At 33.6% G+C, this 14,140-nt stretch overlaps 1 protein-coding gene across 1 annotated transcript; it reads right to left on the bottom strand.

Moving 5' to 3' along the window:
• Positions 1-12,600: 12,600 nt before the first annotated feature.
• Positions 12,601-13,887, bottom strand: LOC111784423 (putative serine/threonine-protein kinase WNK11). The gene is made up of 2 exons (XM_023665137.2): positions 13,781-13,887; positions 12,601-13,567 (listed from the first exon to the last, which is right to left on the bottom strand). Exons 1-2 carry the CDS (start codon positions 13,781-13,783, stop codon positions 12,680-12,682), a joined length of 891 nt encoding a protein of 296 aa, XP_023520905.2. The 5' UTR covers positions 13,784-13,887; the 3' UTR covers positions 12,601-12,679.
• Between the last annotated feature and the right edge of the window lie 253 nt (positions 13,888-14,140).

The following is a 14,140-nucleotide window of genomic DNA, read 5'->3' as shown; positions in this document are numbered from 1 at the left end:
TCATAAAATCTTTTCGTTATCCTAATCTCAAACTAAAGGATTCATTTTGGAAAGATGACTTTACCTGGATGTTCTTAATTTCTCGAACCAAACTCTCGGTCCTTTACCCATTTTGTAATAGCCAAAAATAAATAAATAAATAAAAATCATAAATAAACAAATAAAAAAATAAAAATAATTATAAAAAATGATTAAAAAAAAAAAAACAACATTTCCCAATTTCTCCCCACTAACCTTTCATCCTTACTAAAAACAGAAAAAATGGGAAAAAAATGAGAATGACCTTTACTCAGTTGAGATTCACCTGAATTTACATGAAGATATATCTGATCAATAACGTATATATTAAATCTTCATTTTCTTTTATCCTATTTCTTTTTTAGAAATCATAGTCAATTATAGTTAGATTTTCCTTAAATTATTACAATAGTTTAGCTCTGATTTAGAAACTAAATGTTAATATTTATACGAATTCTAGTAAATCAAGTCAGATTAGTAATATTAAATTAAATTTATATAAGTAACCAAATGAATAGATTAAAAATAGAATGGCAACAAAAATTTGTGAAAAAAAGGAACACTCAGATAATGAAAGATTTGGAAACAGGATCCACTAGAAATTTGGAATACATGAGAACAAAATTAAAATAGAACAGAGTAAATACAGATAATAAAAAAAAAAGGAAGATTCACGAATTAAAAATCATAAACTAAATATAGAGAGAAGAGTAATCACCGAGAGCAATAAAAAGCAGAATAACTTGAAATAACTCTATCTACTTTTTTTTTTTAATTTTTTTTTTATACAAAAGTAACCCTCGAAAATAAGATTTTTTTAATAAAATAAATAATTTTAGAGAGTTCAAACTTAAAATGATGTCATCGGTTCACATAGGTTACTTGGATTTCAAAAGACAGATCGAACTTTCATTAAGAATATATTCGTGACAACAACTTAAGCTTACCAGGTAAGTGACCTTACTATCGGCATGGTTATATTTGATGTTGACACGTGCCCTGTGGTGCTGCACGTGCATATATATTGATATGTGTGAATTGTCTGTGGATCGATATGCTTTGTATATGTTATGTATATGTTATGTATATGTTATAATATGTGAATTGTATGATGATAATTACAGTACGATGTGTTCAATGATATGTTTGAGATAGGATACGAGAAGAATACACAAGAAGAAATGTAACGATAGGAGTAAGATACGTTCATGAAACATTAAGGTTAGGTTACATACCAGAGTGCTATGGATAGGAGAGATTGATGAAATAATACGGTTAGGTTATGGGTAGAAAGGGATAGGTTTGTTAAAGATTGATAGAACGATAGCGTTAAGATACGTTCCTGTGATGATATGACTAAGGTACGTTCACGTAACGATATGACTGTGATAGGTATAAGAACGTTAAAGCTATGACATGTTTATGACTAAGGTACGTTCACGTAACGATATGACTGTGAAGTGTTTACGATATGACATGTTTACGATACGATATATTATGATGTGATATGTTATGTTTATATTGTTTTGTGTGACCATTGAGGTAATTGTTGTATGAATTGCACGTTATGAAATGACATGTTAAAAGCATGGACCGTTATGTTATGTTTTCTAAGTTGTATGTATACAACATGTTATGAATGACATGATATCACAATAAATGAAATGAAATATAATTTCGTTAGAATTATGCATGATATGAGAACTGAAAAATGAGAAAAGATATGATATGAATGTAAAACGATAGTGAGGATATATTTAATAATGTCGAAAATGGAAAAATATTGGGACCACATGGTGTGCTCATGCATTGGGGGATACCCCTATTTCATCATGACGGGCAGGGACACGATCATTATGTTTTACCCTATTTCATCACGACGGGTAGGGACACGATCATTATGTTTTACATAATGTCGCCGGCGGGGGTACGATCATTTTGTTTTTCATAATGCTACCGTGGCGGTTACTAGTTCTAACGGGTGTCTGACCTAAGGAGCTCCCAGAGTATGCTCGCTCGACAAAGAAAATGGCCCAGCGGTGTGCAAACTGACTAGTGAGTCCATACTCGCATGTATGGGTTGTGTGTAGAGTATATGGTACACATCCAAGTTACCCGTTAGGACAGTACCATATGAAAATAGATTGAAAGGATAGGTCCCGTCATTGCATTCACATGTTCTTGCATTTACCCCCAATAGTGAGGTCACTTACTCAGTATTTCTTTTGATACTCAAGTCATGTGCTACTACATTTTTTAGGTTAAGGCAAGGCATTCCTGTACGGCTGACGACAGCATCGCAACTCGAGACCATGACACCTGCATATGGTAGTGATATTTATTTTCTTAGACTTGGGCTAGAATAGGATGTTTTTAATTTAAACGTTTATTTATTTTATTTAGCCTTTTGTTGTGTTGTTTTAAAGGCGTTTTCGAAACACGTAAGTCCATGACTGTATTTTAAGATAAAGATTTTATGGGATTAAATGAAGTATTTCCGCATTCAATGTTTATGATATGTATACAGTAGCGACCTTAAATTAAGTAAAAAATTTCGGATTGTTACACATTTCTATAGATTTTTTAACTTATTTGGTAGCTCAAATGGGGACTATATCAGCTCAAAATTTCTTTATGAAAACTCTACCTCTCTTCTCCACAAAACTAACGGGATTGGCCATGACCAAAACCAATGGTTTGTAGGGATTGAATTTTGGATCACTCCCAATCTTGCTTAAATGGACGCAATAAGAACTTCTATTTCCCTCATTCTAGAGCTCTTCAGCTTGGTGGTTTTCACGAAACTTCCTCCCTATGTCGTGCATGGAACTTGAATTTGGCAAACATCTTTTGGCAAGCAGTTAAGGTTAGGGAGAATACCAACTAAGGCCAACTAAGTAAGTGGCCTCACTATCGACTCGATGGAAGATTTGCCTTTTGTATGACGACACGTGCCTAGTGGTGCTGGCATTTACGCTTTATATGTTATGAATTTTCTGAGCTAAATTATAATAATGACATGTGATATTATGATAACTTTAAATGATAATGATATGATGATGATGTATGATGTTATGATAACGTTAATTAATGATGATATTATAACGATGACGTAACGACGATGATGTATGATGTTAAATGATGATGATATGATGACGACGACTTAATAACGATGATGTATGTTAATATGATGACGTAAGATGGTAAGATGTTGACGAGATGGATTAGCATGACAATACTCATATCAAGATGACATGTATGTATTGAATGTCATGATGCATGATGCATGATGATTTATTTTCTAAGGACACAACCCTAATTGAAGTTAAGGATGATAAAGGTATGAACACCAACACGTACATAATGCTTAGTGTAACATATGATCGGTGTATAGAGTTGTGTCACGAAGATGATTTAAAGATCAAAACTATAGGGACCTCATGCATTTTTTTATGTACATATACATAAGGTTACTTTCTCATTTATGATGATGAGTACGGACGCGTACGTTATGATAATATGATCATGCCTCACATGATACTCAGGAGTCTAGTGATTTCCGGACGACACTACGAACAGCTAGCTCGACTATAATGGGTCTAAGGGGGTGCGAACCGCCTAGGGATCCACACTCGCATGTGTGGGTCGTGTGTAGAGAAATACTACACATCCAATTTTTATCGGAATTTGAGGCCACCCCTATGATGGTTTTTAATAATAGGTCCTTAGATCATGAGTTGCATGTGTTTTCATTCCCAGACCCCACTGGTGCGGTCACTTAGTGAGTATTCTTAAAATACTCAAGTTATATCCTACTTTTTAAGGTAAAGGCAAGACATCCCTGTACGATTGACGATGACATCGTAATTCGAGACCATAGCACATACATAGGGTAGCTATACTTTTTTTTTCTTAGACTTAGGTTAGTTTAGGGTCTTTTAATTTTAACATTATTTATTTAATTTAGTTTTTTGTTGTGTCATTTAAAAGATGTTTTGGAACACGTAAGTACATGATAGTGTTTTAAGATGAATTTTATGTTTTATGAGGAAGTTTTAAATGTTTAATTCTGCATATGAGTATAGATGATGATGATAGCGACTCTAGTAGGTAAGTGAAAATTTAAAGTTGTTACAGTAGCCCACACCTTTGCTTCCGGTTGAGGTCTATTGCTACCATTGCCCTTGCTTCTCCTCTTGAAATCTGTCACTGTGTTCCTCCTATGGTGACTCTCTCCAAAGCTGTTTCAAGTTGCACATCTGATGGAGCTACTACCATATGAAGGCGACATGCGCGAATGGTTGTTGTTGGAACGGTTGGTTAATGGCCTTAAAGCTCCAATCAACTATTTATCCTCCTATTGTGTTGTACTCTTCTTCTTGATCACATGTGCATAGAACTCCTTCCCCATGGGAACTATGACTTGTTCTCTATTCTGGCAGAACATCTACAAGCCAAGGTTAGTGACGACATTTAGAAATGATTTTAGAAATGTAGGATCTATCACATGGAACCTTCTCTCTAGTAGCACCACTCTTCAACTAAGGAGCTTACATTTGTTATACACCTCTCTCTAATAGCACCGTTCTTCTCCGGCTCTCCTTTTCCTAAAACAAAACTTATGCTTTTTAAGCTCAAAGAGGCAATGTCCCTTCTTACTTCTCCTAAATAAGCCTTGAGTTTATGTCCATTCAAGATAAGTGATCTCCTTTCATCTCCATGTTTTATCGTTATTTCGCTTTAGGAAGTCACTTCTTCAACTATAAACAAACCTAACTATCTTGATTTTAACTTTTCAGGGAATGATTTCAGCCTTGAATTGAATATCAATACACTTTGTCCTATATAGAACTCCTTGTAGGAGTGTACTTGTTTCGGGTTGGGTTGAGTTGAGGATTTTTTTGGATCAACACAAAAGTTTGGGTTGGTTGGATTGGTAACCCAACCCAACCCTCTATTTTTCGAGTTAGGTTCGGGTTCGGGTTGTTCCAAAAAAAATTGATTGAGTTAGGAGAATTCCTCTTTCGACCCTTGTGAAAGACGGAGTAAAATCAGGAATATGGTTTCACTTAAAATGCTAAAATAATTACCACTAGAAGCTTCTAGTTTAAAAGTATCCAACCTTTTATTACATTCATATTATTCCCTGGTTTCCTCCACAATGGAGAAAAACATCTTGGGAGTTAGTTACCAATTTTATAAATGGTTTAGAGAACATCTTGTAACTTCAAATATTTTAGATTGAAAAATAATTATTTTTGCATGGTATTGGTGAAGTTAGGGAGTCTTTAAATCATTAAAGATACAATATAAATTGTGATATAACAATATAGAGTGCATTGCAATAAATAGACAATAAATAGATTTGAAGTTACTCGTCTCAATTTTAGTACAAATCTCCAAATCTTCTTGAAGAAGATCGAATGATACTGATTTTCTATGGATCCAATTTTTCTTACATATCAAAGCTTCAATTGTTTTAGGTGTCAAAGAACTTCTTAAGGAATCAAGAATCCTCCCTCCATAGAAGTTACAGTCGATATGGAAACGGTCAAAACACTTTGGGTACTTTTTGATAAAACTCTATATTTAAACTCATTTTCTTTTCACCATGCTAAAACATCAAAATTATCATCAAGTTCTTCAGTAGAGTATAAAAAAAAATATCAATCCACATCATTTTAACTCGAGTGAATTTTACTCTTCTTTTATTCATTTGTATCTTGATAATACTAATATTGAACCACTCAAATTGATTTCATCAATTGTGTCCATATTCATGGAATTCGAAGTGAGTCTTGATTCGCATTGAGGATGATTTTGAGCATTATCACAAAACTTTTGAGTTGTTCTGCCGGATCGGTCGTTCAAGACCTTTGGTCTCTATCCGGACCCGATGAAAAAAATGGGATCTCTTCTTATGGACTCGTTGAGAATGATTCTGATCTAGTTCATGGCCTATTAGAAGTAGAAGGCGCTCTGTTGGGATTGGGATCCTCACGGACAGAAAAAGATTGCAGTCGATTTGATAATGATCGAGTGACATTGCTTCTTCGGCCCGAACCCAGGAATCCCTTAGATATGATACAAAATGGATCTTGTAATATCGTTGATCAGAGATTTCTCTATGAACAATACGAATCGGAGTTTGAAGAAGGGGAAGGAGAAGGAGAAGGAGTCCTCGACCCGCAACAGATAGACGAGGATTTATTCAATCACATAGTTTGGGCTCCTAGAATATGGCGCCCTTGGGGCTTTCTATTTGATTGTATCGAAAGGCCCAATGAATTAGGATTTCCCTATTGGGCTAGGTCATTTCGGTCATACAAATAAATTAAATAATTCTTTAGGTCATCCACCATCACTTTAGTCATAGCATCATCATAAATATTCGAAAAGAAAAATGATATGTAATTCAATTTGTAACAAGGGTCTTTATCACCGCTATGAATATCAATTTATTAATTCTTTTAACTAAGCCTCAATACTTGTCATACTTAACTTTCATATTTAAACTCCCGTTACTTAAAAAAGAGTTCACATTTTTACTCCATTGAATTAAAAGTTATTAAATACCCCAAAATTCATGAAAATAAGAGTTAGACAGCTTAGATCTTCAAAAACTTTACCAACACTGAAACATTTTTCCAATCATCAATGGTGGATGACCCTATTCTTTTGTTTCCATGACTCGCGAAGTACTCAACCTAATCTAATTCATCTCCCTATGATACTTTGAAAGCTTTTTAAATTTCAAGGGATGATTAAACATTAAACAAGTGGAATTACATCGAGACGCCACATCCAAATAAATAAGTGCTTTACATTTCAATTTTTTCTTGTTGAACACAATCTTTAAATTTTTGTCAATCTCTTGTGGGATGATCTAACCACGACCTGAGTATTTCAAAAAATACTTAGTAAGTGAACTCACTATAGGGGCCATCAAAAATACAAACACATGCAATGATGTTCTAGGGACCTATCATTAAACATCCTAGGGGTGACCTTCTGGACTAAATTATATGTGCAATACTTTCCGAGACACAACCCACACGTGTGAGTGTGAATTACCAGGCAGATCGCACCCCCCTAAGTGTCATGCTCGACATGATCACCATCATCATCATAGCGTACACGTTCGTACTCAACATCGTATAAGTTTTATTAATTTCAAAATGTCTCATCAAACCACCCTCATGTGCTTATTCTACAAGCAAATCTCTGGGACAATTAGGAATACAAAGCTTACTTTTCTTAAATAGAAATTCATAAATCACATAATAATTATCCACCATCTTTTTCGCAAGATAAAATGCATAAATAATTATAAAGACTTTATCATCTCTATATAATTCTTTAATAGGCTCAAATCCAAGAATTGTTGCCCTAAGAGAATAAAAAATTATACGTTCTATCAGCTACCATATTATCCTTATCTTGCTTATATTTTTTATGACATATGAAAATGTTTCAATAAACTCCACCCACTTTGCATGCCTACAGTTCAGTTTGCTTAAGATACTTCAAATTTTCATGATTAAGAACGGATCTCTAGACCTTTCACCCTTAAGAGTGGATCACAAACTCTCTAGACCTTTAAGTAGTGTTGCCACACCTCCAATGCACGAATTAAAGCAAACAATTATTTATCATAGGTAGAATAGTTCAATGCTTCCCCATTTAGTTTTATTTTACTAAAATACATTAATGGATTTCCATCTTGCATCAGAACATCATCTATGCCCAAACCACTTGCCTCACACTCAATTTCAAAAGTTTTATCAAAGTTAGGAAGACAAGTAATGGTGTATTGGTGAATTTCTTCTTAAGCTCGTTGAATACACTCTTGCACTTTTCCCATTTAAAAGCAACATTCTTTTTTAACGGTGCAGTTATGGTGCTAAAATCTTTTATAAATCTTCTATAGAAGCTAGCTAACCTATGAAAACTCCGAACTTCACTTGCATTTTATGGTTTTGGTCAATCTCTAATTGTTTTAACTTTCTCTTCATCTACTTCTACTCCATTTCTCTTCATTCCAACACAAACTCCAGTTGCAAAATATGCTCAAGATATTCTTACTCTTGTATGATTGAGGATACGATACCATATTTTATCCTTTGTTATAAGTAAATATCTAAATAAATATTTATCTTTCATGACGGCTTACCATACATTTTTTACCTTTTATTATAGGCAAATATCTTATGTCTATTGATTGCTCTTTCCATTTACTTCGTAATTTATTGGATGATTATAAATAGAGAATTTCAATTTATGTAGGGTGGCTCTAACAAATATTCTCATATGAGTTTTGTTTAGGCACGGACAGCTAAGTAACATAAGTCTAACATAAGTCAAATTAAGCCGGAGAAATGTTATTTTCATTTATCATTGATCATCTATGCCCATTAGAATTTTGTGTTTTTCTTACATACTGTAAAAAACTCTTAACATACTCGATGAGTTTCATGGTGGCAAAAAAATTTACGGATCAAAACTATAAAACACGTAACAGCCAAATTGAACTAATTTTTCCAAAGTAATTAACATAAAATCAAAACATAACAAAGTTAGAAAAGTTAAAAAAACAACCAAGATTACCCAAAACCTCTCTAAAAGGTTTTAAACATAAACACCTATCCCAATTGTAATACCCCTAAAGTAAGATTAAACAAACTCAAATAAGTTTAAGGCATAAGGTTTAATGGATTCAAGAAGAAATTAAGAGACCCAAGTATGGATAAGGAGTCTAAGTACATGATTTCAATACCCTAACAGAGAATTTATAAGGGGTAATGTTTTTTGGAAAAGGATTGGAAATGAAAAGAAAAAAACATAATGAAAAAAAAAAAAAAAAAGTATTTTTCTAATTTTTAAGGAATTTCCCTGCTTTTTGAGAAAAAATTTCAACATATGGAAAAAATTACTAATAAGGATAAGGAATTTTTAGAAAAAGTTAATTTAAAAAAATATATATATATAATAAGCAAATTACTAAAATACCCTTAAAATTCAAGAGAATATCAAGATTCGGCAGCTTAGAAAGTCGATCAAATTCTGTAATCTAACTTTTAGATCGAGCTAAAATTTTATATTCAAGAAGACTCGAGGTACTTGAGATCCAACGGCTAGACTTCAAATCTAAGGTCGGTGATGCCCTCGTTGGAGTAGATTTTTCCGACGAACATTCTATAAATTTCAAGTTTAAAATTAGGTCGGTTTTGAATGATTCAGGGTCGGTTCAAGCTTAAATTATAAGTATGAAGTTCTGGGTTTTCATTTGGAATAAGAAACAAGTCGTGGAGAGTCATTAAACTCGAGTTACAAGCATTTCATTTAGGGTTTCTCTTCCTCGAATTTCTTCTAAATTTGAAGGCTACAAGTAACTATTTTCTTTCAAACTAGTTTCTACACATTCTAAATAAGCCCCCCAACAAGTTTGATGAAGGATTTGGGAGATAAAAATGTCGAGAAACTCATTCCCCTAATTCAAACATTCATCGCCGTCGAGGAAAGAAGATGTAAAAATCCAATTGGAACCTAAGGCTAAGTCATCCCTCCAAAAGATGTTAAAAGCTCTAGAATTGGGTGCGTGATAAAAAAAATTTGTGGTTCACAAAGGGTATGAAACCAACCTCTACATCTTCCTTGCAACACTATCTCGAAGTTCCATGAAGAAATCGAGGAGAGAAAGCAATGGTAGAGAGCAGGAGAGACTGAGTTTCAGGGCAGGGCGCACATGCCCACGTGAACTTCTTCCCTTGTATTGGGGAAGAAGATGATGATGTGGTCAGTTCAATCATATCTCAAACCTGACCCAACCTTAGTTTTTCTCAAATTAAACCCAATCGAGATTTGCTCTCAAAAAATTGATTATGGTTCCAGAATCTAGACTCAAGGATGGATCTATCAAAAAGAATTTGGAGTCATTCAAATACCGAAGGCTCGAGAATGGAAGTCCTGAACGTCAACGTCGAGGTAAGTAATCATCTTGAAAGTATCTTAAGAAATACTTGTAGGAATTGTTTAGATTTCATTATGAACTTTAGGTTAAGCATGAATGAAGGGAATATGAAAGAAAATACTACGAACTATGGGTTAAGACCCCAAACCGAGCTATTTGCTAGGAGTTCAAGTAATATTAAAATAACCAACCAACGAACTACACTGCCCAAGTAATTTTAATGCTAGATATAATGTAAAATTTTAAGGTTATATATGATTTGGTTGTCACGATAAGCATAAATAGGTAAACCAAGTAACGATGTCAAATGACTAGAATGCCCTTATGTTAAATTACCTCCGATTCATGGCCTAAATGAACTCCAAATATGATTAAACTTTACAAGAGATCTTATTTCATGATTCTTCAATATCATATAAAGTTTCAAATTCATTGGAGCACGTTTAGACACTAATCCAAGAATTATTAGTAAAAATGACCTATACAACCCTGAAATCTTTAAGGTATCAAGGCTTAAATTCCTTCCAAATGACTCAAAGGATTTAAGAAAGACCTATTTATAAGGACATAAAATTTTACTCATGATTTGAACGTGTTTAGAAGAAGTTAAGAGCCTAAACCGAATAAGTGGAGTAAATGACAAGACCCTACGGATTTCTCAAGGTTATAAGAAATTTACATATGACCTTGACAAGGACTATACAAGATCTCAAAAGTACTAGAACATGCTAAGGTATAAGCCAAGGACTATACAAGATCTCAAAAGTTCTAGAACATGCTAAGGTATAAGCCAAGGCTTATGGGAAAGGACTAAGTCACCGCTAATGACCCTTAACCAAGATTAAAGATCCTCTTGGAACTTTGGGTATAAATTTTTAGACTAACCACTTGGAAGGCATAAAGTCCTAAGAATAATTCAAACTATGCCACTTGGAACATATGAAACCTTGGACATAGGTTTTTAGGCTGCATCACATAGAACGTAAGAAGCCTTGGATGCTAGATTCTGACTAGCACACTTGGAACATATGAAGTATTGGGCATAGGCATTTAGACTATGTCGTTTGGAACGTAACAAGCCTTTGGCATAGGTTTTTAGACTGCGTCTCTTGGAATGTAAGAAAGCTTAGACGCATGTTTCAGACTATACCGCTTAAAACATAAGAAGCTTTCGGTGTGTGTATCAGACTATATCGCAAAGAATACATGAAGCCCTAGATGTAGGTTCAAATTACATGTTTGGAACACGGCCTTGGACATAGGTTCAAATTGTGTCGCTTGGAACACAAGAATCTTTGGACATAGGTTTTTCACGTTCATGACTTATATTGTAAATCCTAAGGGAGAGTCTTAAGGAACAAAATGAGAACAGAACACAACAAAAACTACGGAAAGAACCAAAACCAAGATTAAGATTCAGAACAATAATAATAATTAAAACATAGATCCAAGTTTTCAAAACTAAAAACTCAAAATCATAGAATTAAGGTCCTTCAAGATTAAGAACTCCAAAACTCCAAAACTCAAGATGAAGGTCCATGAGCTAGATTTGGACAAGAACTCATAACTCAAGTACATAATTAAAGATCTAAATGTTCAAGTCTAACAAGAACCAGTCAAGAAAGTGTGTAGTACCCTCCCATATTCTAAGAATACAATTAAGAGTCTACGAATAGTTTACTTACCACGTCTTTGTACCCATTCAAGTTTTCTCATATTTTTCCGTTGACAAAAAGGAATTGGTCGAGGATGTACGCAAATCTAGAGCAAGTGTCATGCAGAGCCATACCATTTTCAACTATTTCAATATTTCAAAGTTGTTTTATTCACGGGGTCATATGTATTCAAATTTTATTTTGGTTTTGTGAATAAAATGTATTTATCCCAATCTTTTATGTGATTTAAAAATAGTCGCCAGTCTAAAAAAAATCAAGTCATGACACCAAACGAATCAAACAAACTAAACAAACTAAAAGCTGGTAAATTTATCAAAATTAAGTACAAAAACTCAAAGCTACGTTTATAAGTTTATCAGTAAAAATATTTTTAAAATTAAATTAAATTAAATTTTGGAATAATTTATTTTGAATATTATTTAATTACAAATCTAGGCCTTGACTTTTTACTATATTTGTAATTTATAAAACATTTATATTTCATGAGAAAATTTTAGTGCATATATTCTATCGGTTTTTTTCTCTTTTTAATTGTGTAATATAAAACTGTTGTGGTCTTCTCTTTTTTAGGGAAACTATAAAGGGAATAAAACGGTGGCTTTACAATATTCGGAGGGCCATTTTCACTTTTTTTGTGGTTCATATTATAATAACTCTTTTTAAAATTATGACATTTTCTCTCTTAATTAATTTTTAAAATATTAAACATGATGGAAACCATAGTGCCTTACATGTTATTATAAACAAAATAAAAAAGAAAAAAAGTGTTGCCTATAGCTTTACTTTTCTAGAATGAGAATCAAATTTTTATTCCTTTTTGATGTGTATGTGAGAATCAAAGAATAAAATTATTCCCTTAAAACCCTTTTTGGTTGGAATATATATATTTTTAATAAACATCAAGGCGAGGAAAAAAAAAAAAAGGAAATGAAAAGATTTGTCCACAAAAATAGAGTGTGATAATGAAAAAATAATTAGACTGATGTGTATTTACATATATTTGAATACTACACTACTAATCGTCGTCATCGTGTTCGTCGTTAATTTCTCTGAAGAAGGGGTCGAGGAGGAGGTCGGCAGCAGAGGGCCGAGCTTGAGATTGAGCAAGACACTTATCTATGAAAGCCTTGACCTCATGGTTCTTGACCTTGGCAAGGGCCAGTGGCTTAACACCGGAGGACACTTTCTTGTAGATTTTGGCAACATTGTCACATTCACTATAAGGGATTTCCAAAGTGACCAATTCAAGCAAACACATTCCAAATGAATATATATCCACAAGCTCAGTGTAATGCTCTTCATATAGCTCAGGTGCCATGAACTCTGGCGTCCCAAGCACTGAATGAGCTGAGTGATTCTTTCTCACCGTTGCAGCCAAGCCCAAGTCACCAATTTTCACCTGCCCGACATTGCCATTGACAAAGAGGTTGCTACAATTCAAGTCCCTATGAATAACACAAGGCTCACGAGTATGCAAATAGTGCAAACCCTTGAGAATTTGCTTGGACCATTTCTTCAAAGCCTTCAAAGACACTTGCCTGTGCTTCTTCCTATACTCTCTAAGGTTCCCACTTGTACAAACCTCGGTAATGAAATTTAGTGTTCCATGAGCTTTGTCGAGCCATACATCGTACAAGGCAATGATGTTGTTGTTCTTTAAGGTTCTTAACAATGTCACTTCTGAGTATAACCTATCAATCATTGATGGATCATTTGAGAAGCTTCTTAGTTTCACTTGGTTCCAAGCTACCTCAATTCCTTCTTCTTGATCAAATCCTCTATATACTTTCTTCACCGCACCCGAGCCGAGAAGCTCGCCGTATCGTCCATATCGACCCGTTGGATTCACTTCTACAAATGCCTCGGAGTCCTTCTCTGATGAGTCTTTCATTACACTAGGCATCTTAAAATAAAATAAAAAAGTGATGAATTGGAACAAATATTGATGAAATTAAAAGAACCCAGATCAGAATTCGACCTAGAAAGCTAAATTTGGTATGAAAAACAAGAATTTGGAGGGGTTTTATTGATTAAAGAAATGGAATTTTTTGATGTTTTTACAAAAAGAATGCAATAAAAATGGAAAAGAGAAATAAAGAGTGGGAAAATTACGTACCATAAAGCAGAAATAATTGATGAATTGAGGCAAAACTGGAGAGAAGAGACTGCAAATTGAAGGGAAAGTGAAAGTAAGGTGGGAGAGATGAAGAGATCTGAATTGGGGTATTTATAGGGCGTTGAAAATGTAGGGTTGGTGGGTTAACTTCAAAATTATTTTTATTTTCCATTATAATTTTAATTCCTTTTTGGTTTTTAATTAATAATTAACGTAACTGATTCAAGAGAAGATGATGGATTTCTAGAAGGAAAAATAGTTAATTTCAACATGGATTTGAATTTAATTAATTGCCTTTCCCTTCTAGAAAAATAAAAATCAAATTAAATAAATATATAGTAAATACGAACCTTACTTTTA

The sequence above is a fragment of the Cucurbita pepo genome, chromosome 8, assembly GCF_057944985.1.
Source record: "Cucurbita pepo subsp. pepo isolate OVF chromosome 8, ASM5794498v1, whole genome shotgun sequence".
Lineage (NCBI taxonomy): Eukaryota > Viridiplantae > Streptophyta > Magnoliopsida > Cucurbitales > Cucurbitaceae > Cucurbita > Cucurbita pepo.
This window is presented reverse-complemented; position numbering and strand designations above follow the sequence as displayed.